Genomic DNA, 26,038 nt, shown 5'->3' with positions numbered 1-26,038 from the left:
AATGGAAAGGCACTTGCAAAAATGCCACAATGTATCTTTATCTGGCCCCATTCAACTTCTGCCTCTTCCCCAAAACTCACTCTGACCACGAAAGGTCAACATTTTGGAAGGCAGCTATGCTAACCACTCTACCACCAACGCCTCGGTATGGTAAACATTTCAAGTTGGTCCAAGATATCAAAGCAGACTCGACAACACAGCTAAAGACCCATCTCTGTTTCAGTTTACACCTCATGTGAGAGGAGGTCAGCAAGTCAAACATGTTGAAAGTAGACCATAAGTGACTGAGATATTCTTACAACCCCTTTTGTTTATTAGCACTAAGTGTTACTATCGCAAGTACTAGCGATACATCAGTTGAAAATGAGCCTCTAGAGCAGGCGCTAGTTTAAAAGTTCCTCTATGGGGGTGAGAGGAAACACTAAAGGTGTACAGGTGGAGGTTCCCTTATTTGAAATGCTTGCAACCAAAGCATTTCGGATTGTAGAATCTTTTAGATTTTGCAGTAGATAGCTAGGGATCGGGACAGGACCCCAAATCTAAGCCCAGAATCCATGTATGTTTCATAAACTCCTTGTGCACAGAGCCTGAAGCTAATTATATGTAATATTTAATGGGCCACCTGCATTTTGACTGCCACCGTCACATGCAGTCAGGATTGGAACTTTGCCTTGTGGCATCGCGTAAATGCTGTGTGGTTTCACTCTTGGGAGCATCTCGCATTTTCGCATGAGGGATGCTTAGGTCGTGTTCACTTCACCCACACTGATTGTCATTCACAGCCCTCAGTCCTGTGTGCAAGAACTGGCTATGGGAGTAAGCTTGCATTTTCATTTCTTGTCTGAAATCTAAACTAGAGCAGTGTCGTGTTTGGCAATATGTGGCCCTCTTGGGTTTTCATGGCTCTGTTGCTCTCACGGGTTGGGCTTATTTTCCTTGTTTCCTGAACTGGTTCTGTTGGCTTCTTCCGCCCCATCAGTGGGGCAGCTTTATGAACACACTGCATCTCTGGTGCAGAAGTAAGTCATTCCAAATACGAGGAGCAGAAGGTGTCCTCCACCAGTCGATAGATATGACTCACCAGGTAGATGCAAAGCACGTTATTCAGTGAGGTACAGTCCAAGCAGAGGAAGCATCTTTATCCCTGGATTGTCTCAAGTAAAGAGCCTGAATTGCATAAAGGTGACTTACCCTTCCTAGCTAATTCAGAGCAAGGAATGTGGGTCTCCCAACTCCCAGATCCGTGTCCTGTTCTACTAGCGCTTGACACCAGAGCTATGCTGTGAGCAGCAGCAGCAGCCAGCACTCAGAGGACCCCTTCTCTTCCTCCTCCTGTCCCAACAGCATCCCTTACTGACCTCCGAGCGCTAGACTAGGAAGCATCAGGATAGGTAGAGTTTTCAGAGGTGTGGCTAAAGCCCCACTGTAACACTGCAAGTGGATGCAGAGCTTTGCAGTTGACTGAAAATGTATTGTGTGTCTGACCTTCAAAACGACCTTTAGAGCACCAGGGAATCTATTGTGATGTTTACTTCAAAATCCATGAAGAATACATTTGTTGAACTCCTGCTGCATATCAAGCGCCATAGCAGGGGTATTTATTTTATTTTCAGATCCTCTGCTAACCTCTGTGGGGACTTTATAAAATTAGAAAAAGGTGCCCTGTGGCATGGCTCAGCCCTACACCAGCACAGGCCTCAGATTCCAGTCCTCTCGTCCCCCCAGCTCCTGACGTGGAGGCTGCATGGACACTAATCTATTTCCTTCTCCTAACATCTGTAGGAGGTAATGCTGCCCTTCTACAGACAAGGAACCTGAACTCAGGAAGGCTGAAGGTCTCGGGTCTTGGGGCTGGGGTGACGGCCAGGCCCGCTGAGTGCTCAGCCAGGGCTGATTGCACCGGATGCTCGACACAGCCTCACAACGAGGCTCCGGCAGCCTATCCAGACCCTCTCCCCGGGGCTGTGGGTGTTCTCATGCTGCTTGTGAGGGTGCAGCCCCTTCAGAAAGGAAGCCGCTTGTGGGTGCTTCACACAGCTGATGGGCGTAGATCGTGCTTTGACAAGCAGCGCCTTAGCATAGGAGAAGCTGAACTCTGAATTCCACCCTTTCCTGCTGCCCTGAAGACATGAAGAGAAGGAAAACAAATAATGCCAACTGAGCACCTCTTAAGCATAGGGCTCAGTTGCCGCTAGTGGATAAAACAGGAGAGGAGACAGCCACCGTCAAGGTGCTGTTGTTAATGCATCTTATCTGCCGCTGCACACATAATCAGCATCGCGCCAAGACAAAGCAGGTGGCTGGCATTGACTCCGTGGGAGATGCTGTCTCGGAGAGAAGCTTGAGACCGTGAGGTCCTCAAGCGGCCGTGGAGCGGATGGCCAACCTGAAGGGCACATTCCGTAACCGTAATGGTGACAGCAGTAAGAATTACACTTACCATGTGCTGCATTGCTGAACACCAGGCACAACGCTATCCACTTTATGTCTCTTATGTAATTTTTCTTAATACCAAGTGCCATATTCTTCCCCTGTTACATTGAAAAACTGAGCATCAAAGCAGTTCAAGGGGCTGGGCAGATGGTTCAGTGGAATAAGCGCTTCCCTGGCAAGTGCAAGGGTCTGAGTTCAATCCCCGGTTCCACCAAAAAAAAAAAAAAAAAAAAAAAAAAAAAAAAAAAAAAAAACAGTTCAAGAATTAGCTGAAGCTGACAGCTGACTGGGTGTGTGGCTTTCAGTTTAGATTTCTAGGCCAACAAATTGGGGTACTGACTTCATGCTGCTTAATAGTGTCACTTGTGGCATTTTCTCCAACTGTGATTTCAACCAAAGTTACAGCTGTCTGGGCGCCAGGGTACAAGGCTGGTCCACTAGACGCAGTGACTGTGACATCTAAAGATGAGGCTCAGGGACCTGCCTCTCCCAGGCTCCCAAAAAAGGCAGATGAAATCAGGCTTTTATGAATCTATAATCTCAAAAGAAAATGTGAAAAGTGAATGGCATTCAAGCCAGCACCTCTCTTTGTCATCCTTATTATGAAGACAGCAGCGTTGTGTTAAACAAAAATGAGCATTCAGTATAGGTTGGCTTTTTTAAATAAAGGTACAAAATACATGCCAGGCAAATAAAAAATCAGCCAGAAGGAGACAAAAAGGAATCTCCCACCTTAAATCAGCTCTTTAGGAAAAGCTAAACATTTGATTAAGTAGTTCTTGCATGAGACAAAGACTCAACGTCCTTCATGTTTGGCTAAAATGTCTCAGTGTTCCAAAACAAATAAAATAGAAAAATCTACTCATGAAACATAAGACATAATTAGCAAAATGCTCTGTGAAAAATGACTGTTAAAACTTCAGAGCTGGGGAGATAGCTTGACAGTGTAAGCACCTACCTGGCAAGCCCAAGGACCCAGGTTCAATCCCCAGTACCACATACTGTACCAAACCCAGAACCACAGGCAGTCCATGCCAGCCATCCAATCCAGGCTTGGTGGCACACACCCAAAATCCCAGAGTTGGTGAGGCTGAGACAGGAGGATGACTACAAGTCTGAGATGAATAGCGAGACCCTGTACCAAATAAATAAATAAATAAATGAAAGATTTTTTAAATAAATAAGTTTTTAAAAATTATATATACATTATATATGTAAAATTCAGCTGGAATTTGTTGTTAGACAAATTGATTTTAAAAATACCTTTACAAAAAAATACCTTTGCTTACACATTTAAAATTTAAGCCAAGTAAACATTAGGTAAACTTATTTTAGACAAATTGGCTTTCCATAAACTTAGGCAAGTTGATCTTTTTATGTTTTTACAAGTTGGGGACTTACAAATAGAAGCTGGTGGCCATGGCGGTGACCTCTCAGGTGGATATAGGTCCCAGTGGAGGGGCAGGTCCACCCTGGCCATCACACACTCGGCTGTCCCAGCCTCAGCAGCATCCCACACCAAGTGCCATAGTGGCCCCCATCAGTGGTGCTCAGCATCTCATGAACAGGAAAACAGGAAGGGACTGCCACCTGCTCAGCACGACCGGGCCGAGCACCCCTCATCCGAAAATACAAACTACAAAATGCCCCAAACTCCAAGACATTTTGATTGTTGACATCAGGCTACAGGTGACAATTTCTGATGGCTCAGTATGCCATGTGTAAAGTTATTAAAAACATTAGTTTTTTTGCGGTAAGCATAGAACGTGTATATGACATGTAGATTATTTTATATTTAGACTTGAGTTTCTCCCCCAAGCTATCCCATTATGTCTACACAAATATTCCAAAATCCAGAAAAATCTAGAGTCTGAAACACTTCTGATCCTAAGCATTTTGGATAAGGGACACTCTGCACCCAGTGGAGAAGAGAGTAACACAAGGACCAACAGGTTCTCAGGGGAGGGTCTCAGTAAGCTGGACGGGAAGGGCAAGTAGAAACTAACCAAAAAGACAAAATAGCAAGCTGTTCCAACCCAAGGGAAAGTACTGCCCAGGCTGCAGATGTAGAAGAGCAGTCAGGAGTGAAGACACATGGGTGGGGCTGGGATGCAAGGGGGCGGCTGGGTTCAGAGGGCAAGGGGGAGCCTAGGTGTCCCCTGCAGTCTCAGCAGATGGGGAAGGAGCAAAGCAGCTCTCATGGAGAATGTGAAAGAACACTGTAGCTACCTGCCCACTTGACTGGAGGTGGAGACTGAATGTGTGGGACAGCAAATCAGCCAGGTCCATGAGAGCAAGCGGGAGAGACTGCCAGGGAGCTTTCCGGACACCAGAGGAAGGGGAAGGGTGGTTTCCACTGAGGGGGAACCGGAGCGAAGCAGCGGGCTGGAGAGACGAGGCTGGCAGGTGGCCCGTGGAAGGCCCGAAGCACATATCCAGAAGCTTCAGTCCATGGATGGGTTGCAAACTGGGTTGTGACAAGGTCAGTTTCGTGCTCATGTGGCAGGGCTGTGGAGCTAGATGGCAGGAAGGCCACACCCAAGGCAGAGAGACTGCTGGAAAGAAGCTTTTTCTGTATTTTAAGACCTCTGAGATGATGTGTCAGGATATATAGTGTTCCCCCTCGTGAGGTAGGTGTGATGTCCAGACGCCCCGCTCCTCTCCTCCCATGCCCACATCTCTCCAAGGCAAGCGTGCAGGATACAGGGCACCACCACCCCTCCCCATTGCCAGATGCTTTCCAAGAATGTGGGGTCCAGGGGACTCCCCCAGAATACCCTGGGCTCAGGTCTGCCCCTGACCCCCATCAATGTGGACCATCTCTGGGAAGCTTCTGAGGCACTGGCATGGAACCCAGAGGTTGGTTTTGCACCAGACTCTACTGAGAGCAGCCTTAGCATGTGAGGGCTGTGATCAGATGGCTCAAGGGATATGCCCTTGTTTCGTGCACAATATTATTGACAATATTTTTTGACAATATTATACAAAAATTATCTCCATTAAAGCACTTGCAAGGGGCTGGGGAGATAGCTCAGTAGAATAAGCGCTTGCCTGGCAAGCACAAGGGCCTGAATTCAATCCCCGGTTCCACAAAAAAAAAAAAAAGAAAAGAAAAGAAAAGCACCTGCAAGCAGGCACAGGGGCCAGCGGTTTGATTCCCAGGCCTGTCATACTGGCCCTGCACCTGGGGCACGCTGAGATGGCAATTGAGACTGAGCATGGTGGTGCATGCTTGTAATCCCAGCACTTGGGAGGCTATAAACAGGAGAATCACAAGTCCAATCTAGTAGTGAGACCCTGAACACCCTATAGACCCTTGCCTAAAATACAGAAAAAAAAAAATTATCTCCAGTCTGTCTGTGCATGGTACAGATGGGGTTCCAAAGTATCCACAGGGAGCCCCCGAACAGTTTAGAACACCTGGATGGGTGATGCTACGTGAGCCGCGCTGGGCCACAGCTACTCCTCACACAGCAATCTCTGGAGTAGAGAAGGTCTCCCCAGGACACCGATGAGGGAATTGAGGTTGGCAGCATCCAAGTCCCTTGGGAAGGACACACTGTTAGCGGATGTGATCCTAGCTAGGGCTGGCTTGTTCCTCTGAGTGTCAGTGAAGAGACGTACTGCTGTGAAGTTGGAGACGCCGTGGCAGATCCTAGGAATGTCGACTTTGACAGCCTGTGGGTTTTCAGAAGCAGAAGTCATTGTACATACCCCCTTCTTGCTGCTTATAGTCTGGGGTGCTCAGGAGCCTCTGGGCTGATGTGACTGAGGACCGACCCTGCTGACACTGAGGTTCCTGGGGTCCCTTCAGGCCAGTGCACTGCAAGCAGGAAACAAGCTGGTGTGCTTGCTGAGTCACTCTCATCCTGCTGGGGCTTCAGTGGCTGGGTTGTGCCCCAGGGCCCCTCTCCAAGGCCACAGTCCCAACGTGGGCACATGGGCTGCTCTGGGTGTCTTCCAACCCCCCCCCCCACTCACACCTGCCTCTCACCTCCTTCTGACACAGATCCTGGCGCCCCCGTGAAATTGCCTTGTCTGCCAGTGAAACTGTCGCCTCCGCTACCTCCAAAGAAAGTCATGATCTGCATGCCCGTAGGGGGACCAGAGCTCTCCCTGGCATCCTACGCAGCCCAGAAGAGTGGGCAGCAGGGCATGGCCCAGCACCACCACACCGTCCTGCCGTCCCAGATCCAGCACCAGCTGCAGTATGGCAGCCACGGCCAGCACCTGCCCTCCTCCACCGGCACCCTCCCCATGCACCCGTCGGGCTGCAGGATGATAGACGAACTGAACAAGACGCTGGCCATGACCATGCAGAGGCTGGAAAGGTAACAGGGGCGGGGAAGGGAGGGAGGAGTGGGACTGGCTGGAGGCAGACTAGGGCTTGCAGCAGTGGACACGCCCTCATCCCCACACAGCAAAGAAAGGAAAGCTCAAAAGTAAGAGGAGAATGAAAACTGAATGTCAAGGGAAGTCAGGAGGAAAAAAATGGTACTGCCAATTGTCAAACTATAATCACATTTATCACAAAGACATAGTAACACACACACATGCACACATGCACACATACACGCACACATGCACACACATCTCTATACCTCAACACTGTGTGAAAGGATGTCTATGTAGTTAACAGAAGTTACCCTGGAGTAATGGAAATGGGCAGAAAAGAAGTTTGATTGTCATGCTTTACTGCTTGCTTCTTATTTATGTGTATTACTTTGGCGATATTCAAAAGACAATGTAAATATCAACTCGGGAAATAGAGGGCCAGCAAGGGGCTGTGGGAGGTGAAGAGCTTGGCCCTTGTTCTTGCTGGTGGGGGCAGCAAGCATTACAGCTGGATCAGGTGAAACTGCGTCTTGCAGAGGTGGCAGTCCCGAGCAGCACACCTCTCACCTGGCCCTGTCTCTAGGAGTGTTTTCCCCTACACGGGGGACGCATGCCGGCAGGCCTGCAGGAGACCCTGACTATCCCAGGCAGGGGGAGCCCTCACCTGCTACGCTGGCTATTAATTGCTCTTGTGTATGTACATGGTTGTATCCAAACTCCACCACCACTACCACCACTGCCCTGCCTCCTGCCCAAGAAATACCTGGGGTTGCCCAGCACAAAAGAGTTTCTATCCAGAACTGGAACACAGCACCCCTAACAGTGCTCGTCACAGGGTAGTGAGTGCTGTTCCTGGGGTCCAGTGGATAAGAAGGCTGCCTGAGAGGCCCAGGAGAACAGCAAGACTTTGGAGAGCCCAAGGCAAGATGCATGCAGGCTGGAGCTCTGAGGCAGGGCTCCCCCCTCCACCACGTATCGTGTGTTTGGGAAATGAATGCCTTAGAAGGGCTGCCGCCATCTCTAGGAATTCTGACTTGAGGACTTTGTTCTTTAACACCAGTCCTCCCTGCAAATGGAAAAGCAATTTAATTCAGCCCCTCGTTATTGTTTTCAACTACTGCTGCGAGTGAGAGCTGCAACAAGTCAAAGCTTAGGTGGTGCCTTTTCATCTAGTACACATAGACACCACCGTCATCCCAGTGTTGCATCCTCACACCTCCTGGGGAGACTGACTGCGTGGAGGAAGTAGGGTTGAGTGAGTTCCCAGCAGCCCCTGCTCAAAGGATGGATGGTCCACACATCACTGGTTATCCGTCTGCAGCCACCTAAGTGCAGAAATCGGGAGCACACTTTTAGATACTTGTGTAACAATTTGGCAGAATAATTCTATCTGTTGGCTTTTGTCATTAAAGAGGGCTTCATTTTATAGCATCTTTAATTATATTTTACAAAAGCATCCGTTCATGATAGGTGAAAAATTAGAAGGCGTGAACAGCTTTTAGACAGAATTGTGCTTTCTGCCTAAATATTTACACACATTTCCTTGGGCTGTGAGCTGAGGGGCTGCACCTTTAAGCCTGGGTCTTTTTACCCAAATCCAGAACTCTTTCCCGTAGCATAGCTCCGTCCCAGACAGTTGACCATCAGGATTTCCAGGGCCGGAGAGAGAGGTCAGTAGAATAAGCACTTGCCTGGCAAGCACAAGGACCCGATCCCTGGTTCCGGAAAAAAAAAAAAAAAAAAAATGATTCCGAACCCCATGGCTAGTACACACCAGGTAAATCATCCAAGCTTTGACTGCTTGAAGAAGAAACTCATGACAACATATTACTAGGATATTTTCAATTAAAACATGCCATTTCCTAATATCCATGGGTGTGGTTTTTTGGAGTTCCAATCAGTGAGTGGGTCTGTTGGACTCATGATGGGCGGGGCTCTTTATTGAAATGAATCTAAGACAACAAGCTAGAGGGAGATGTTGGAGTGTAGGAAAGAGGATCTGGCGTGCCCTGGGCACTGAGCCAAGGCTGTCTCCATACCTATGCTACCTCCACACTCCCATTGCTTCCTCTGTCTCTCTCAGCTCCAGCCCAGATCAAGTGCTGGACCCTCCTTGTGGGCCAGCCAGGATGTTGGGAATTAATTCAGCATCACTTTCACAAGACTGCCCACCCTGAGAAGAACTTTCCTCTCAAGTAAAGATTGCATTTTTCTGAGCATCCCCATGGTATCTCAGGAACCATAGAAGGATCTGAGAGAAGGCCAGTGACACAGGCCACCCTCCCACGCTCTTAGGCAATGTCACTCTTCACTGCTTAGAAATCCTCCCCATTGCCTGTCAACATGATTTTATTCTGGATCTAACCAAGTTTCATCTAGAAAGAATACTTTCTCTGTCCTCCTGGAAATTTCCAGAAAAAAAAAAAAAAGTACAAGGAGGAAAAAATATAACTGAATTCAAAGGCAATCTGTCTACAAAGATTCTTGGGCCATCTGTGCCCCAGGAGATCACCTAGGATGTCACCTGTAGAGTCTTGGCCCAAACTTGTAGTATGATCTTGAAGAAAACATGGTAGTGTAGAGATGAAGTGATATATTAAGTAGCACTGATGCTGTACTTTGGGCCATACATCTATAAAAATAGGCATCTTATCTTTGAAAGGGCCTTGACGACTTCTAGGCCCATGATGTTGTTCCTGACCACTTAAACTGATTTCTGCTTGAATGGCAGCCTCAGCCCCAAGACAGCCTGCTCCATTGGTGAGAAGGTCTGATTATTAGGGAATTCTTTTTTATATGAGATGTTTTACCTTTTGTAACATATTTCCCCCATCTTATTTTTGATCTTCCTTCAGTATAAAAAGCTTTGAGTAGGCTGGCGAGATAGCTCAGTGGACTGTGTCTTCTTAGGCAAGCACAAGGACTAGGGTTCAATCCCCAGCACCACATGCTATGCCAGCCCCAGCCCCGATCCCACCCCTGGACACACTGAGCCGCCACAAAGATCCTGTGTGGTGGTGCATGCCTGTCATCCCAGCACTGGGGAGACTGAAAACAGGAGGATCAGTATGAGTCCAAGCTGCATAGTGAGATCCTGTACCAAATACATAAAAAAAAAAAGGGGGCTTTTAGCCTGGACAAGATACAACATACCTGTAATCCCTGCTGCTCAGAAGACGAACACAGAAGTATCACAAGTTCAAGGTCCTCCGGGACAACTTGGTAAGACCCTTTCTGAAAATGAAGAAAGGGCTGGAGATGTAATTCAGTGTAAGACCCTGAGTTTAATCCCCAGTGTTGTATAGTGAATAAGCTAAAAAAAAATTTTTTTTCTTTCAAATCTATGAGGTTCTTACCATATCCTTTAGCTATGGGCTTTTCTAATACTTTTATGTATATTTCCCAGAGGTTTCGCTAAAGCTGTTCTGATGTGTTTGAAGAGGTTTTTGATCATTACCCTCACTAAGTCTGCTTGGTGGCACTAAAACATGGCGTGTAATCATTCCCAGCTTCGGCTCATCCAGATTGAGGGGAGCGGCATAGAACAAGGGCACTGTAGATCAGATGAATCAAATGGAGTAGATCTGTGTCATCCCAATCGAAGGGCTGCTGTAGCCAGCACAGCTGAGCTGGACAGAGCTTCCACCACCTGACCACATGCCTGGGCTCCAGAACCCAGCTCCAGAATTTGGATCTCACACGTGGCTCATTAGCAAAGCATGACGCTTAACCTTTGTTGGCCTTTCATTCCTTTTCTGCAAAACAAGGAGAATAATAATGCTCCCGCTCTCATTTAGGTTATTTGTGAGAATTAAATGACTTAATCCATCCAAGTCAGCTGGGTCATTGCATGGCACATTGTAAATGCCTAATAAATGGCAGTGGGCATTAAGCAAAATTATACAGCGCATAAAATTTGTCCTCAGTGCCTGTAACAGGAACACTGCAAATGGGCTCATCCAACCTTGATAGCGATTTTGTTTGTTTGTACCAGCTTCCTCAAATGAGATTGTTTTTGTTTCTCTCCATCAATGATTTGTGTCCTTTTGGAATGTTTTCTCATTTCAAACAAATATTAGGCAACTTTTTATTTGTAATATCTGCAGTCAGCTATTGATCTAGGTGGCCTCCGTTCTGGAATGCAGATTTTAAATTCTAATTAGCCACTGGTTATCTTTCTGATGCTAAGGCAGGCCTGAGTTCTCTGTAATCTTGTTTCCTCTTAGCAAAATGAAGTGGACATAGGGGCCTTCTTGGCCTCGTGGGAATTTTAGGCATGTTCTCAGGGAAGTCTCTCCCTTCATAATGAAAGGTGCTTCATGCTTTCAGTTGTTCACGCAGACACCTGGGCCCACTCTTGACACCTCTTCTTTTCTTGTACACCATGTCTAATTGTCGGCAAATCATATTCAGCTTACAGCGAGAAGATCCCCAGATTGGCCACCGGCCCTACACTCCTCCATCCTGCTGTCCCCAACCTCAGCCTCTATCATCCACCCTGCCTTGCTGCCTCCCTCCTGCCCTCCCTTTGGCCCCTTCAGACCATCCCAGCACCATGGTCAATAAGATCATGTGTCACAAAAGCCAGGCCACGACCAAATTCACTTACATTGAATGCCATAACAAGAGACTACAGCCTGCATGGCTGACCAGAAATTATTTTCTCACTGCTCTAGAGCTGCAATTCAAGATCAAGGTTCTAGCACATGGCAAGGGCCTTCCTGCTACATCTAATGTGGTAGAAAGTGGGAGGAGAAGAGGGTGAGGGCAAAAGGTGGGGCCAAACTTGCTTCTAGAACAAATCCACTCTCATGTCTCAATAATGAATCCACTCCTCCAATGATAATGATATTAATTTGTTAGTTCACCCTTAAAATCCCCACATTTCAATACTGTTGTTTTGAGGATATAGTCAAAACATAGCATTTAGTTACTGGAAGATCCATCAGTAGTTCTCAACTGAATATCTTTTAGGTAGTGGACCTTACACCTGGAGCTGGGAACAGCAGTGAACCCAATACAGATCAGGCTGCCCTCAGGGATCTCAAAGTATCCTGGGAGGTGGACTTAGCAGGTGGCATGGGAGGGTGTGGAGTGGGAAGAGGGTGCATAACTGGGCTGTCGGCTGGTCTGTGGGGCTCAGGGTGGTCTTCTAGAGAGCAACAGTGAAACTGGGAGCTAAAAGATAAGCAGCTAGCTGAAAAGGGAATAAAGTATGAGAGAACATTTTCATCAGATAAGAAGGCCTGATCTACTGTCTCCCAAGGGTGGATGAGGTTTTCATTAAAAAGGTGGAAGAAGTTAGCAGTTACTCCCCAGGTTTTTAGAAGACCAGTCATAGAGAATGAGAATAGTGACAGAAAATCCTAATCAGACATATGGAAGATCCTCTAGCCCCTAGAGAGGACACTGGAGATCTTCAAAAGTAATCGGGCCCACAGAAGTCCCGGAGGGCTTACGTGTTTACATACACAAAGGAAAACCTTACAGGTCAGTTCATTTGCTAAGGACCTGTCCACCTCTATAACTCTCTATTAGATGTATTCAAATAGGTTGTTAACTCTGATGTGGAAAGTTTTAGAAAGAGAATAGCTTTACCTCTGCTGGGAAATACACTTAATAAGGCATATATCTGTGTTATCACGGATAGGCCAGGACCACAGTGCTCACCAGAGGCAAGACAGATCCAGAATCTTCTTGAACTTTCAGCAGCACCTACTGAGCACTGCATACCAAGCACTATAATACACAAAGTAGTACTCAGTCTTTCCTTTAAAATAATATGAATAAAAATAAATATATAAATAGTCTTTGTCTTCTTATATCATCCCTTTTTATAGTTACATATTAGCTAGGGAAGAAATTATTACTTGTCAACAACATTGAAAAAGGAATCATTTTACATTGGGCAGAAGAATTTGACATTGGTAGCCCCCAACTTTCTTCCATCTCTCAAATTCTATTATCCCATGATTATTTTTAAACCTTTCAAAGATAACAATAGAATTTATAATCCAAAGATAAATCCATTTCATGGTGACAATTGCTTTTCTTCATGTGGCCCTAGAGTCTCAGAAAATTCTAAAAAATAATTCTTGGTCTTGAACTTAGTAATCCCCAGGCTTTCTTTGAACCTCAACAGCCTGGCATGTCTATTGCATTGGTTGATGTTTGTAACAGTACCCTGCAAACCACAGGGCCCCATGATAATAAGCAGTTGTGAACCACTGCTCTATCTGAAGTCCTAGGTGTCATTTGCTCATGAACTGGCACTGATTTGAAGTTCAGTGTTTTATTCATTGTAGAGTAAATGCTTGTCAAAAGTTAAATGAAATTGTTTTTTTTGCTTGTTTGTTTTTTGTTTTGTTTTGTTTTGTTTTGCGGAACCATGGATTGAACTCAGGCCCTTGCGCTAACCAGGGAAGCACTTATTCCATGAGCCATCTCCCCGGTCCCTGAAATTGTTAAATGAAATTTTTCCAAGGAAAATTTTTCTTCTGTGAAACACCACCTCTTCGTAATCTCTTGCAACCCTAGTTAGACACTTCGCCTGGAAAGCCAGAGTTCCCAATATCTTGCACTAGGCTAGTTGTTTGCTTTTAAGGCATATGTTGAGCATATTTAAGTGAGTTAAAAGCAAACAACTTGCCATTTTTTTTTGTTCTAACCATGCTCACGTGCATGATATGATTTTGGTGCAAGATTATACCTTCCTCCCCTACAAAGCTGGGGAGCAGATCATTGAACCGCAGTCCCTACGCTTGCCTAAGCTTGCCTAAGCAGGTACTTTAGTCTGCTGAGATATCTCGCCAGCCCACAGATCTTATTTTTAATAATTTAAAAAGAAACAAAAGCCAAGACAGGACAAGTAGTTGGGGCACTCTGTCCACTGGTTGCCTTTGAAGGGGGTTTTACAATCACTGGCGAAAAGATGAGTTGAGATTTTTTTTAAAAAACTTGTGTCTTTTGAAATCTTAGGAGAGTGAAAAAGGAAGTGCTCTTTCAAAAGAGAATCTGCACTTGAACTCCTGTGTCTGCTGCTATGGAAACCAGGCCATTTCCCAAAGCATGAGTATTGATTCTCGAGTTTTCGTGGAAGCCATTGTCCACAAAAGTTTCTCAGGTCAAACACAAAAAAATCACTAAAGGATATATTTTAATAAATTAGTAGATAACATCTAACTGTTAATAAGCCTGATATTACCCACTAATACAGCATGAATGGGTTTGTCAGAGTGATTAGTGGATGATAAATTTCTGGCATTCAAGTGTGTTCCCGGTGACAACAGCAGATGCCACTTCGGTGTGCACGAAGCATGCCGTACCAAGACTTCCCTCTGATCGTGCAGCAGCCTGGAAGCAGGAAAGTAGGTTTCTTCACTTAACTGAGAGAGAACCAAAGACCAACAGGCACAGCAGAGACTCCCCACTGGGGACTCGGCCATGGACTCCTCCATGGTCCTCCTCAGTCCTCACCCAGGTGCCACCACCCCGGGGAAGCGTGACCTAGGACACTGACAGGCATCAAGAAGTAAAGTCAGCATTGCTTAGTTTCCTCATCAGAAATAGGTAATGCTAGGAGGAGCAGAGTGTTGATCCCACTCTGTATGTTCTTAGGCTTTTATTCATCACTTCCCAATCCCAGACACCAGCTCAGAAATACAGACCCTGATCCCGGGAAGGATAGAAGGGCAAAAAGGATTGGTGACAAGTTCGTTCAAGCCCATGACCACCTCTGGACAAAGAAAGTCAAACTGCATTCCCTACTCAGTGCCCCTCCTCTAGATAGAGAGCGGCATAGTTTCCTGCTGACTAAACTCCAACCAAAAACAAAAGCTCTAATGTTGTGTTTCTTATCTTAGAAGGCCAATCCCAGGCCATGATAAGCCACACAATGCACGCCTGCTTTCTTAAACTGAAGCTGATTGACTATTTTCTTGAGCATCAGTGGTTATTTCTGTCATTTTTCAGCCTCAGGCCCTACAATTTGTAGCATAATTTCTCACACATTTTTGGCCTCCAAGAGAAAAACAACTGATTGTTCTCTCTCCTCTGAAAACCCTCTTCATAACTCCTGCAGATGCAATTACAGAAGCTGTTCCTATTGAAGCTTAATTTCATTTTCGGTGTCATATTTGTAGATAATGAATTTTGCCTGTCCTTTGGAGAGATTTGTAGCTTTAAAAAAAAAAAAATCAGTGCATTTGGAATCAGATTCCAGACAGTAAATATCCCTTTATTACACATTTTTCTTTAGATATGATGGTAAGGATTTTCAAGGAATATTAAGGATTTAAAAGAGACTTTAATTTTGTAACTTGCCCCTGATTCCTTACAACAGTCACAGAGATTCTTGGTAACCAGTAATTCTGCACCCTGGGTGCTAAGCTATGGTGCCCTCCTACTCATCTGCCATTACTATGCGACAGAGAGAACCAGTGATTGTAAAACCCGCTTCAAAGGCAACCAGTGGACAGAGTGCCCCAACTACTTGTCCTGTCTTGGCTTTTGTTTCTTTTTAAATTATTAAAAATAAGATCTGTGGGCTGGCGAGATTTCTCAGCAGACTAAAGTACCTGCTTAGGCAAGCTTAGGCAAGCGTAGGGACTGCGGTTCAATCCCCAGCCCCACATACCAGCCAGCCCTTGCCCCCAGGGTGGGCTGAGCCAGCCTTAGAGGCTGGGGGTATGACAGATGTCTGTAATCCCAGAGCTGGGGAGGCTGAAAGCAGGAGGATCACCACGATCACTACTATGAAGTCTGAGCTTCATAGTGAGACTCTGTAACAAGCAAATACATTAAAATAAATAGTATCTGTGCCTTCCCCCCACCACACAGTAAGGAACATGAAAAATCAGTCCCTTAATTTTCAAAGTCTAGAGATTCCTTGGAAATATATGACAATTTAAATGATAGGAAAGCAGGCATCGAAAGGGTACCAATATGCTCTTATCTCCCTGTTTCCTACTTGCTTGAGTAGAGTCAAAGAAGAAGAAAAAGATCAACAAGGGCATCACTAAGAGGTTAGCAACAGATCCATCCCCGTTTCAGCTGAGAGAATTACATGATCAGAACCATTTGACAGCAGAGTAGAGGCTGAGCTGAGTGGTAGGTAAAATGAATATGAGATAATTTTAACTTCTTCTATTTTTTAAACAGAAAAAAAGTAAATTTATTAGACATGATACAGAAAGTCATAATTTCTTTAATACACATTGATATTAATGAATATCAAATATAAAATATATTTAATATATTCAATATAAAATATGACTTAAATATTGTATATGTTTGACATTCTTGTTAACATACTTAGCATATTTTTTGATAAACATTATTTACTTAAAGTTAAAATCAGTTTAAGTTTTTAAGAAGTTTTGACTTGAAGAAAAATATAAAGTAAATAACTCTAAGTAGTGTCATGGGTTTCAGAAACGACTTACAAAAAAACCTAAGGAAACAGGAGTACGATGGAAGTTTAGGAAATATTAGTTTAGATAGGAGGTCAGGAAACATCTTCTATAAAGAATGTAAAGTAAGTGCTTAGAGCTACATTGCCACCACTCTGCCACTTAGTACCAGAGCAGCCCCAGCAATAGGTAAATGGATGCACTGTTCTGACTGTTCTGGACCCCACATGCAAGATAAACCCATTCAACTCAGTGCCCGGGAGTGGCCCATTTGTGACAGGCAGGACACCACAGCTTGCCCTGGCCAGTAAGATCTGAACAGCGCCCACTTTGATGCACCTTTTTCATACGTGATGTTTTCTGCATCTTGTGTGGTATGGTTAGTGGGATTTGTGTTCAGCCCAGGCACACAGACCTGTGCGGATGACAGTTCCACTGTGGAACAGGATGGACTCAAATCCCAGCTGTCCCCGTATTTGTGGGCTGATTAGCTACCCTCTCAGAGCCTCAATTTCCTGCTTCATAAAATAGGAATAATAACTTTACCTGTGAGGTAGTCATAAAGATGAAATGGCAGACTGTCAGGAATGTTGGAGAATGGTGGGAAGCATCCAGAAAATGTGCCCTTTTTTCATTCCCCCTCCTTCTCTACCTCAGTTCCTCCATGTACGTGATGAGGAAGTTCCTTCTGGTCTTATCTGAGCCATTCATAAAGATGCCAGCCAATGTGGGACACTGAGATCCCTGCAATACATTACCAGATGTACCCCTGAAAATTAAAAAGCAATCTCTTAAGTAATACCCTCTGAATATGCTTGTCAGTCACATACATGTACAATTAAGTAGAAGTTACTCCAGCCTTATATTTTTTTCATCCTGCAAAAGCACTCAGGTTACTACTCTGGTAGGCAGGGGGAAGAACAGAATCAGGGCCTTGTTAAGTTTTCAGCCTAATCTTGGCTAGGAGTTAAAACTCCACTATGGAAATTCCCTTGGGAATGGTATCAAGGACAAGGATGGAGAAAGAAGGGGAAAACCAGGTGTGAAAAGGTGCCAGATAGCGCAGGTAGGAGAGGAACTTAGCAGAGAGGAGATGACAGGCAGGGCACAGAGAAAGCCACACACATGGAGCCAAGAAGCCGGGACAGCCACTGCTCCCCACCTGCAGCAGAACACACGTCCCCTTATTAACTCTAAGCTAACCATACATAAGGCTCCTCCTAACCAACCAGCTGCCCATCCCAGAAATGAGGCCCTGCCAAGGACAAGCGGCCAAGATAGAAGTCAAACAAAAGCCCGCCCAAAGGAAAGCACCCATAGATGAGGGTGCCTGGTTTAATCCAAGGACAGCCTGAGGAGCCCATCACGTTGTGACACGTTCCAGGGGCAAAGGCTCCTCCAGGAACAAAGGTTCATGGGAAATGCATCTTTCTGGAACTCCCTGCTGCCTCTGTGAGGCAGCTTTCTGTCTTCTGCTTTCTCCTCTTTACAAATAAAGGCATCTTCCTTTCTTAAACTACAGCCCCTAATTCATTGTTGGTGCTGAGTTTCTAATCCTGGTCGGCTGCAGAGCGGTGGTGCCCACCCTGAACCTGACAGGAGGGCCTCTGTATGACCCCACCCTAATCAAGACCCCACACATCCCCTTCTGTCTTGTTTGTCACGCACCACCTGTGAGGCTGACTCTTGTCTCTTTTTTGCATAATTTTGCTGCTCCCTTCTCTGTTTTTTGCAATCAATCTGGAGCTTTCTGCCTTAGGGAACTCTTACGCTTTCTGACTTCTGACTTAATTTTTCCTCAAAAGATTCTTCCTACCAGGCAAGGATATTCGTGAACTGGTTTTCATTCTTGACTCCCAGCTGTTGTATCCCCAACTCTGCCCCTTTTGAGGAACCATCACTAAGTAAACTATAAAGGCAGAGAGAAGAAGCCTGGGTAGGGCCAGCGAGATAGCTCAGCAAAGTAAGCACTTGCTTAGGCAAGCACAGGTACTGGGGTTTGATTCCTGGCACCATGCCATGCTGGCCCTGCACCTGGGTGCAATGAGCCAGCAACAGAGCCTGGATGTGGTCATAATGAGACCCTGCACAAAATACAAGAAGAAGAAGGAGAAGGAGGGGGAGAGGGGAGGGGGAGGGGAGGAGGGAGTGGGGAGGGAAAGGTGTGGAATTAATCCTTGCCTCTGCTGTCTTTACCTCCCTCAATGCACAGATCCAAGCACTGTTGAATACAGTGACTGTCACTGGGCAGGGCAGTAAGTCCCTGTCTCAAGCCATATTTGTCACATTGGAGACCGTCTATCACCTATGCTCCATAGCCAATTCTATAAAATTAGCTCTAAGTGGACTACCCTGAACCATTAAGGAAGTTGCTACAGAGTGTGTGTGTGTGTGTATGTGTGTGTGTGTGTGTGTGTGTGTGTTGCTGAAGATGGAACCCAGGCCCTCATGCTGACATGTGTGTACTAGGGTACCAAGAGCGCTACCACTGGGCTCCGCCCCAGCCCAGAATGATGCTGCATTTTTTTTAATACTTGAAGGTTTTTATTTTTTTTTAACATTGATTTAGTGCATTGCTTCCAACATCATAGCTCGTAATGTATTAACTGGGTTTTCCAAAAGCTTCATGAAAAATAGAGAAAAATAGCTCTTGGGAAACAATGAAAGAAAGTTCATTGAATTTAATTTAAACATAGCAATAATTCAAAGCATAATTGAAAACTTCAAAGGAAACTCATGACTTCCTGTATCATCAGTAAGATATCTTTAGGATAAAATATTTGAATGTAAAACTCAGTGATAGCTAATATAACCTCGCAGCCCACCTCTTAATGAGTGTTAAACACTTTTTGATGATAAAATGCACTGAGTTTCCTGGGTTTATAAATTTGTTAAGTGATGAAAGAAATTTCATTTCCAGTAAATCTGAAAAAGAATTAAAGATCTCACCAGGCTGGTGCATAGCCCACGGCAGAGCCCTGAACCAGCACGTGTGAGGCTTGGGGCTTCGTCTCCAGTACTGCAAAAAGGAATAACATTTGGTTTTGTGTTTCTGGCTTCCTAGTCATGTTATTTTTGCTGACTTTATGAAAAGGCTGGCATTCGAAGGACTCTCAGTTATTACAGGCTCCCTACACAGACTTTATTAAGGAAATAACTGTTGTCTTTGTTTTCGAAGATATAGTATAGCTTTTTTATTAAAAAAACATATTTGGTCTCAGTTGGCTCCCAGAGTATCATTACCACTTTTAAGAAGACTAACATGCCAAGAGGCTTGGGGGATAGCTCAGCAGTCTAACCACCTTTATGTCAAGCACAAGGTCCCGAGTTCTATCCCTGGTACCACATGCCATGCCGGCCCTGGAACCCTGGGTGCACTGTGCTGACCACCTAAAGTGGGCATGGTGGTACATGTCTGCAATCCTGGTGCTGTGAGGCTGATACCAAAGGATCACTACAAGTCTGAGCCATGCAGTAAGACCCTGTACCAAATACATACATACAAAAACAAACCCACATACCTACATACATACATAAATGATTTTTTTTAAAGAAAGAAGAAAGAAAACTAACCTGCCAAAAGGAAAAAGGGAGGGAGAGCAGGCCGGCACTGGCTTCGCAGCCTCCTGTGGCTGGACATCGTTTTTGGGAAGGACCAGTCTCTGCTTCCTGTTCTTTCTGTTACTCTGATCTGATATTTGTTCATGACTCTCTCAATTCTTCCTTCATCCTGCCAGTACTAGGAATTGAACCCAGGATCTCCTCGCAGAGCTGCATCCCCAGCTCTTCTTGTTAGGTTGGTTGCGACAGCATCTCACTGAGTTGTCCAGGCTGGGCTCCCACTCCTGGTCCTCCTGCCCGTCCCCCCCCCCCAGTGTGCTGGGATTGCAGATGTGTGCCGCCGCGTCCTGCCCCACTTCTTTTCCTTTACCTCCATCCACAGCACTTCAGACTCCACCCCTCCCCTGGCTCCCCACCAGCCACCCTGCTCAGCCTTTGGAAACTTCACGTTTTATCTTTCTCTGTGGGTCTTGGGCTTTCCCACGAAGTCACTTCTTTGCCTGTCCTATGACATGTGAGGGTTGCAAGTGAACATTTCTCTGACCCTTAAAAATACTGATCTTAATCAAAATGATTTGTGGACCTATAACTCTTGTCTCATTAAAACTAAGAAGTTAATTCTGGTAACTATACAGAACATGGAATTTGCCATCTGAAGCCAGGCACAGTAGCTCACACTGGCAACCTTTAACTCCAGCTACTTACAGAAGGCTGAGGCAGGAAGATGGAAAGTGGGAGGCCGGCCTCAAGGAGATCCTGTCTCCAAATGAAAAAGACCAGGGTGTAGCCCCGGGACAGGGCACCCCTCAGTGCCCTACCCCATCACAGCACCCTTCCCCTCCCCCAAAAAATCTCACCTTAACCTTGTTGAAGTGTGAGCTTCAGTGACATTAAATGTGTTCAAGAGCTGTGCAGCCCTCACCGCCATCCGCCCTCAGGGAATTCTTAGTTCCTATCCCCCCCACTGCCTCCGTCAGGAAACTGTCATGCCCTAAAATGCTGAGCTCTAAGATGAGAAGCGGATTTTCATTGCCCGCTGGACCCTTTGTCTCTTAGGAATGGACAGCTGATGCTGTTTTTCAGTACTGGAGCCTGAACCAGTCAGGGCCCTTGTACTGAGCTACATCTCCAGCCCTTGGTTTTTTTTTTTTTTTTTTTTTTTTTTTTAATTTAATTTAATTTTTTTTTATTTTAAGGCAGGGTCTTGTTAGTTGCCCAGGCTGAGCTCACACTTGTGATCCTCCTGCTTCAACCTCCCAGACTGCTGGGATTACTCTCCACCACACCTGGCTTGGACAGCTGAGTTTTAGACCAGTTTAGGGGCATTCATATGACATGTTTGCTAAGAGGAGCTTCCTCTTTCCTCCTGCGCTTTCACAGCTCTGAGCAGCGAGTCCCCTGTTCCACGTCATACCACAGCTCTGGATTGCACTCGAGTGATGGTGTCACAAAAGCAGGACCTTTGGGCCTTCCGGAAATAAGACAAGTGCCGACTGTTGTGATTGAATGTGATGACAATAAAGAAAACGTGCCTCACGAACCAGACTACGGAGACTCTTCCTGCCTCTACACGAGGGAAGAGGAGGAAGAAGAGGAGGAGGAAGATGATGACAGCTCATTGTACACCAGTAAGTGCAACAGATGCCCCCGGGGAAGGGAGCGTGGTGTGGGGCAGGTGTGGGGCGGGAGGGCGACCCAGCGCCCCACCTTCTGGTTCTGATCTGGGCCATCAGCAGCTAACTTCTCCAGGCCTCACTTTCTTGTATTATTTTTCACTGCTATGAGTATGTGTTTGCAGTGTGTACTGACTGCACTGGTCGTGGGGAGCTTGGGCCTGTTGGTTACCCATCCTAACTCCTTCTGTCCCCTTCCTCCATCCTCCCATCTCTGGTCTCTTTCCCTTTTCCTATGGCCTTCTCTGTCCATGATCTGAAAAGGTAAAAATATTCTCCAAATGCCTTCCCAGCTGTGAGCATGGCAGCACCCGCCACCACCCCACCTCTTGGGTGTCTCTTCCTCCATTGTTTCTTTGGGGTTGCATCCCACCCCTCAAAAAGGGGGAGCCTTAAAATTTTTCCCATCTAGAAAATACACCTGTACCTGCTATGTTAGGTGCAACAAATCGAGCTGAAGCACACCTCATCGGGAGACTTGATCTTAAGTTTGTCATTTCAGACTTTTAAGTGTGCCATCAGACAGGAGAAGAAATGGAGAAAACAGCATTCCAAACCTATCGCTCTGGCCGTGAATAACAAATGCACTTCAGCACTCTAAGTGCAGACCATATATTGACTGTGTGCTGTGAGCCTGAAAATGTGCCAAAATTGTGTTCTCTTATGTGCATCTTCCTGCAGCCCTAGGGCTAGACACTATTCATGCTGTGTATGGACAAGGGGCGACGATGGAGAAAGAAGGAAGTAGCCCTGGCCTCTGATCTGAGGGCCAGTGCTGAGATTCTCATGCAGAGCCCATGTTCTAAAACCAGCAGGAGAAGAAAGTAAAGCACCACCAAGTAAAATCCAAAGGCCCAGCTCACTCCCCTTGCTCTCTGCTTACCAGGCTCTGGGTAGCTCTGTGAGTCCTGGTGAGCTAAGAAATGGCCAAAGTGATATTGCACACAGAATTCCAGCGGGCAGCTAGAGACCTCAGGCAGCCAGGCTGGGAGGAGCAGCTTCTCAGGTGCAGTTCTCAGTGCTGCCAGGGACTTGGCTGCCCCCACCAGGGCTCTCGGCCTTGCACACTTGGCCTTGTGCCCGGATGGTCCTGGGTGCTGGAGAGCTGTCCTGTGAGTTGCAGGGTGGCTTGCTGCCTCACTGGCCTCGCCTGCTGGATACTCTCACTGGCTTCCCTGCAGCCTTCTCTGCAGCCCCTTCACTCCAGAATGGCTCCTGACTATGTCAGATGCCCCCTAGGCAGCAAAAATGACCCAGCTGAGAACCACAGATTTATACCAAATATGAGAAAGGCCTGGCCCAGCTGCTCAGAAACTCCTACCCTAAAAAGAAAGCATGGGCCCCAAATGTTGCCTGCTACACAGTCTATACCTCCACGTCCACCGAAACTGGCCCCACCACCTCTGCCCAGCTGTCCCATGCTACTTGCCCCAGTCCCAGGGCAGGAGATCTCTCTACACACTGGGAGCCCCCGTGTTACCGCTGAGCACACACAGGTGCAGTTTCCCACTAGCGTGTGGGCCCTCCCCTCTCTAGGTATCAACCCCACCTCTGTGGAGCTGTCCCTGGTGACCACACCCTGTCTTCTCTCTTCTATAGGCTGTGGCTGCCCATCCTGCCCTCTTCTGTGGTTTTGCCTGCAGCCCAGAGTTTCTGCAGAACAGAGACCCAATCTCAGCTCCCCGCAAGGCTAGGTGTCTAGAGCGTGGTGATGGCAGGGACTCTGGGACCCAGGGCTGAAGGCCCTTTGTCCCTCCCCTCCTGCCTCCTACCATGTGGCCCACGGTCAGCTCTTGGGGAGCTAGGCAGCTGTAGCTCTAGTTCACTGAGTGAATTCTCCCTCCTGCAGGCTCCCTGGCCATGAAGGTCTGCAGAAAGGACTCCTTAGCCATCAAACTGAGCAACAGGCCCTCCAAGCGAGAGCTGGAAGAAAAGAACATCCTGCCCAGGCAGACGGATGAGGAGCGGCTGGAGTTGAGGCAGCAGATTGGCACCAAGCTCACCAGGTAGGAGGGCAGCCCCTCTGCCCTAGCAGAGAGTGGATTTTACTAGAAGGGTGCAGTCTCCATATTTGGCTCAGTCCTTGGTATCTCTTAACAACTGACAGCATTTTAAAAAAGAAAAAAAGGAAAGCATCCCATGTTGCGTCTAGTGTTGCCTCAATAGCCCTTCTCCTTGACTCCCAAATCTTGGAAACTGCACCTGAAAGTTTAACAGAAGAGCTGTCCAGGCAGAGTAATCATTGGCAGAAACAGCATGGCCACCTGCTGGGATGGAGGCCCTACACATGCATATAGGAGATGGGATTAGCTAAGCATGAGGCAAAGGAGCAGACCCGCTGTGTTCTGCGTGGCTGGTGGGGGTGCCTCCTCACTGCCCTGGAGCTCTTTATGCGTGGCTGCATTCGTGTGTGGACATTAGAGCCATTGGCATGACTTCCTGCTATAGTAACACATTGAACATCTTTACATGTATTTGTAATCTAAGCCATGTTTATATCATATTAGGTAGCATTCATTTAGCACTTCTATGGGTCCAGCTTTCATCTAAACACTTTATTATTTTTTGATATTTTATTAATACAGGTTTGCAGTATGCATTCATCGTGGGGAGCTGGTCCCTGTACATAGCACCTCTTAACTCTTCTCATGGTCCTTTCCCATCTCTTCTCTCTCTCACCATCTGTAGGTCGCCTTCCCATTTGCAAAAGGCCTACTGAGTCTCCATTTTTCCTATTATCCATCTTTTATGTTGCTCTTTCACTTATTCATGCTTCAATTTCCACACGATATTTAAGCTTGGGTGTCTGTTCGTTTCACTTAACATTGTGGTCGCATCCGTTTTCCTACAGATGGCTCAATTTTATCCTGACTAGCCGAGCACTACTCCACTGTGCATACAGTGCACCATTTTCTGTCCATTCACCTGTGGATGACCTTATAGGCCACTTCCAAGATTTAGCTATTACAAATCATGCTGCTGTAGCACTAGGATGTCTTTCACTCCTCTACTTATATTTAATCATTTAACCCTTGCGCGTCCCTGTCAGAAGGTGTTTCTATGCCCAGTGGACAGATGAGCGCATGAGGCACAGAGTTCTAGAGCGCCCCCTCTTCACCTCCATATTCTGCTCCTGCTCCACCGTGATAATTCCCACAGTGACAGCTTGCTTTGTGCCAGGCTCTGTGCTGAGTATTTGGACAGCATATGAAGAAGTCTGATGGGATTTAATCTTGACTCTGCCTCTTCCTGGCTCTGCAGCCGTAAGTGAGTCACTTGCCCTCTTTGCCTGAGAGTCTGCATTTTAAAAGCAGTAAGTTGTAGGGACCTAAGTAATTAAAGCAGAGCTGACCCTTGGCAAGCTCCCAGGGACCAGCTGTCATCGCGTCCACTCCTCCCAGCGACCCTGGCAAGTAGCTATCTTCATGTCCTCACTGCATAGGTGCAGGAAGTGACATGCGGAGGCCGTGCAGAATGGGGCCACCCAGCGGTGTGAGTGTCCTTCACCCACCTCATCTGTCCTGCTACTTCAGGGCAGCTTTTTTCTTATAATGAGCCTGGTTTCCCCTGGAGGATGTTGTGGTAATGACACACGGTTGTCTGTAAAGGTCAGTGCTGATGACTGCTTTGGCTCAGTGCTGGGGAAGGGGGGCAGAAGCAAAACATCTAACCACTTGCCACGCATTTCTGGGCCCTTCCACCCAATCAGGGACATGGCCACAGTGTGAGGTGGCCAGTTCTCAGAGATAGTTACAACTCTCTAGAGAGCCTGATAGGCAGCCATTCTTCCTCCAACGAACCGAAACTCTCAAGAGCTACCTCCGCAGTGCTCTTCTTCCGTGGCTGTGTGAAGCCCCAATGCTCTTACCATGGCTTTTCCAGAACACGCAGTGACAACAGCCCTGGCCTCCCCAGGGGTCATCTCTGCAGGTCATTGTGGCGGGCGGGTATGGTTCTGCACTGCTCCCCAACTGGCTTGTTCAGGTCTACACGCTAAGTCAGTGGCATTGCCCTTGGTGAGGAGAGAGAAGGAGCAGACCCTTGGCCCTGGCCCCTCTTCCCAGAGTTGGATCCACCCCAGGGTCGGCATCCTTTGTTTTAATTCCTTCTTTTCCCTTTTGCCACTAAACAAACTGAGCTCCAGGTGTGTGTAGGACAAATGGAAGCTTTCTCTGCAGAGAGAGGGAGAAAGCCTGGTGTAGCATCCTGGTGGGGCAGAGGGATAGAAAGAGAGGGAAAGGAAGAAAAACAAAAGACTGACAGACAGATCCTTCTATGAAGTGTTCACTGACAGGGAAAGGATTTTAATTGTGTTTGTTTGTTTGTTTGTTTGTTTGTTTGTTTTGGTGGAACCAGGGATTAAACTCAGGCCCTTGCGCTTGCCAGGGAAGCAGTTATTCCACTGAGCCATCTCCCCGGCCCCCGAGGAAAGGATTTTGGAGGAGGCCATTGTGTTCCCAGAGCATACTCCCAAAAGGAGAGGCAGCGCCAGCCCCTCGTGCCTAGGCACACACGCCCAGCACTGCTGTGGCCCCTGGCCAACACAGCAACAAAACCCTGAGGTAGAAGAGACATGGGCCATCAAGGGCTGGAAGAAGCTCAGCATTCAAGACCTTGCCCTGTAAA

General features: G+C 46.7%; 1 protein-coding gene across 6 annotated transcripts in view; it reads left to right on the top strand.

The window, feature by feature from the left end:
- Phactr1 (phosphatase and actin regulator 1) overlaps positions 1–26,038 on the top strand; it is a 575,214-nt gene that overhangs the window by 503,178 nt on the left and 45,998 nt on the right. For all 6 annotated transcript variants that reach the window (XM_023712114.1, XM_023712112.1, XM_023712117.1 and 3 more), the window contains 3 exons: positions 6,443–6,764; positions 21,120–21,367; positions 23,262–23,418. In XM_023712114.1, coding sequence (XP_023567882.1) covers positions 6,443–6,764; positions 21,120–21,367; positions 23,262–23,418 — 727 coding nt within the window. The remainder of the gene's footprint in view (positions 1–6,442; positions 6,765–21,119; positions 21,368–23,261; positions 23,419–26,038) is intronic.

This window comes from Octodon degus, unplaced genomic scaffold (genome assembly GCF_000260255.1).
Source record: "Octodon degus isolate 3935 unplaced genomic scaffold, OctDeg1.0 scaffold00023, whole genome shotgun sequence".
Classification (NCBI taxonomy): domain Eukaryota; kingdom Metazoa; phylum Chordata; class Mammalia; order Rodentia; family Octodontidae; genus Octodon; species Octodon degus.
The sequence above is the reverse complement of the archived record's forward strand: the minus strand, read 5'-3'. Positions and strand labels throughout refer to the sequence as shown.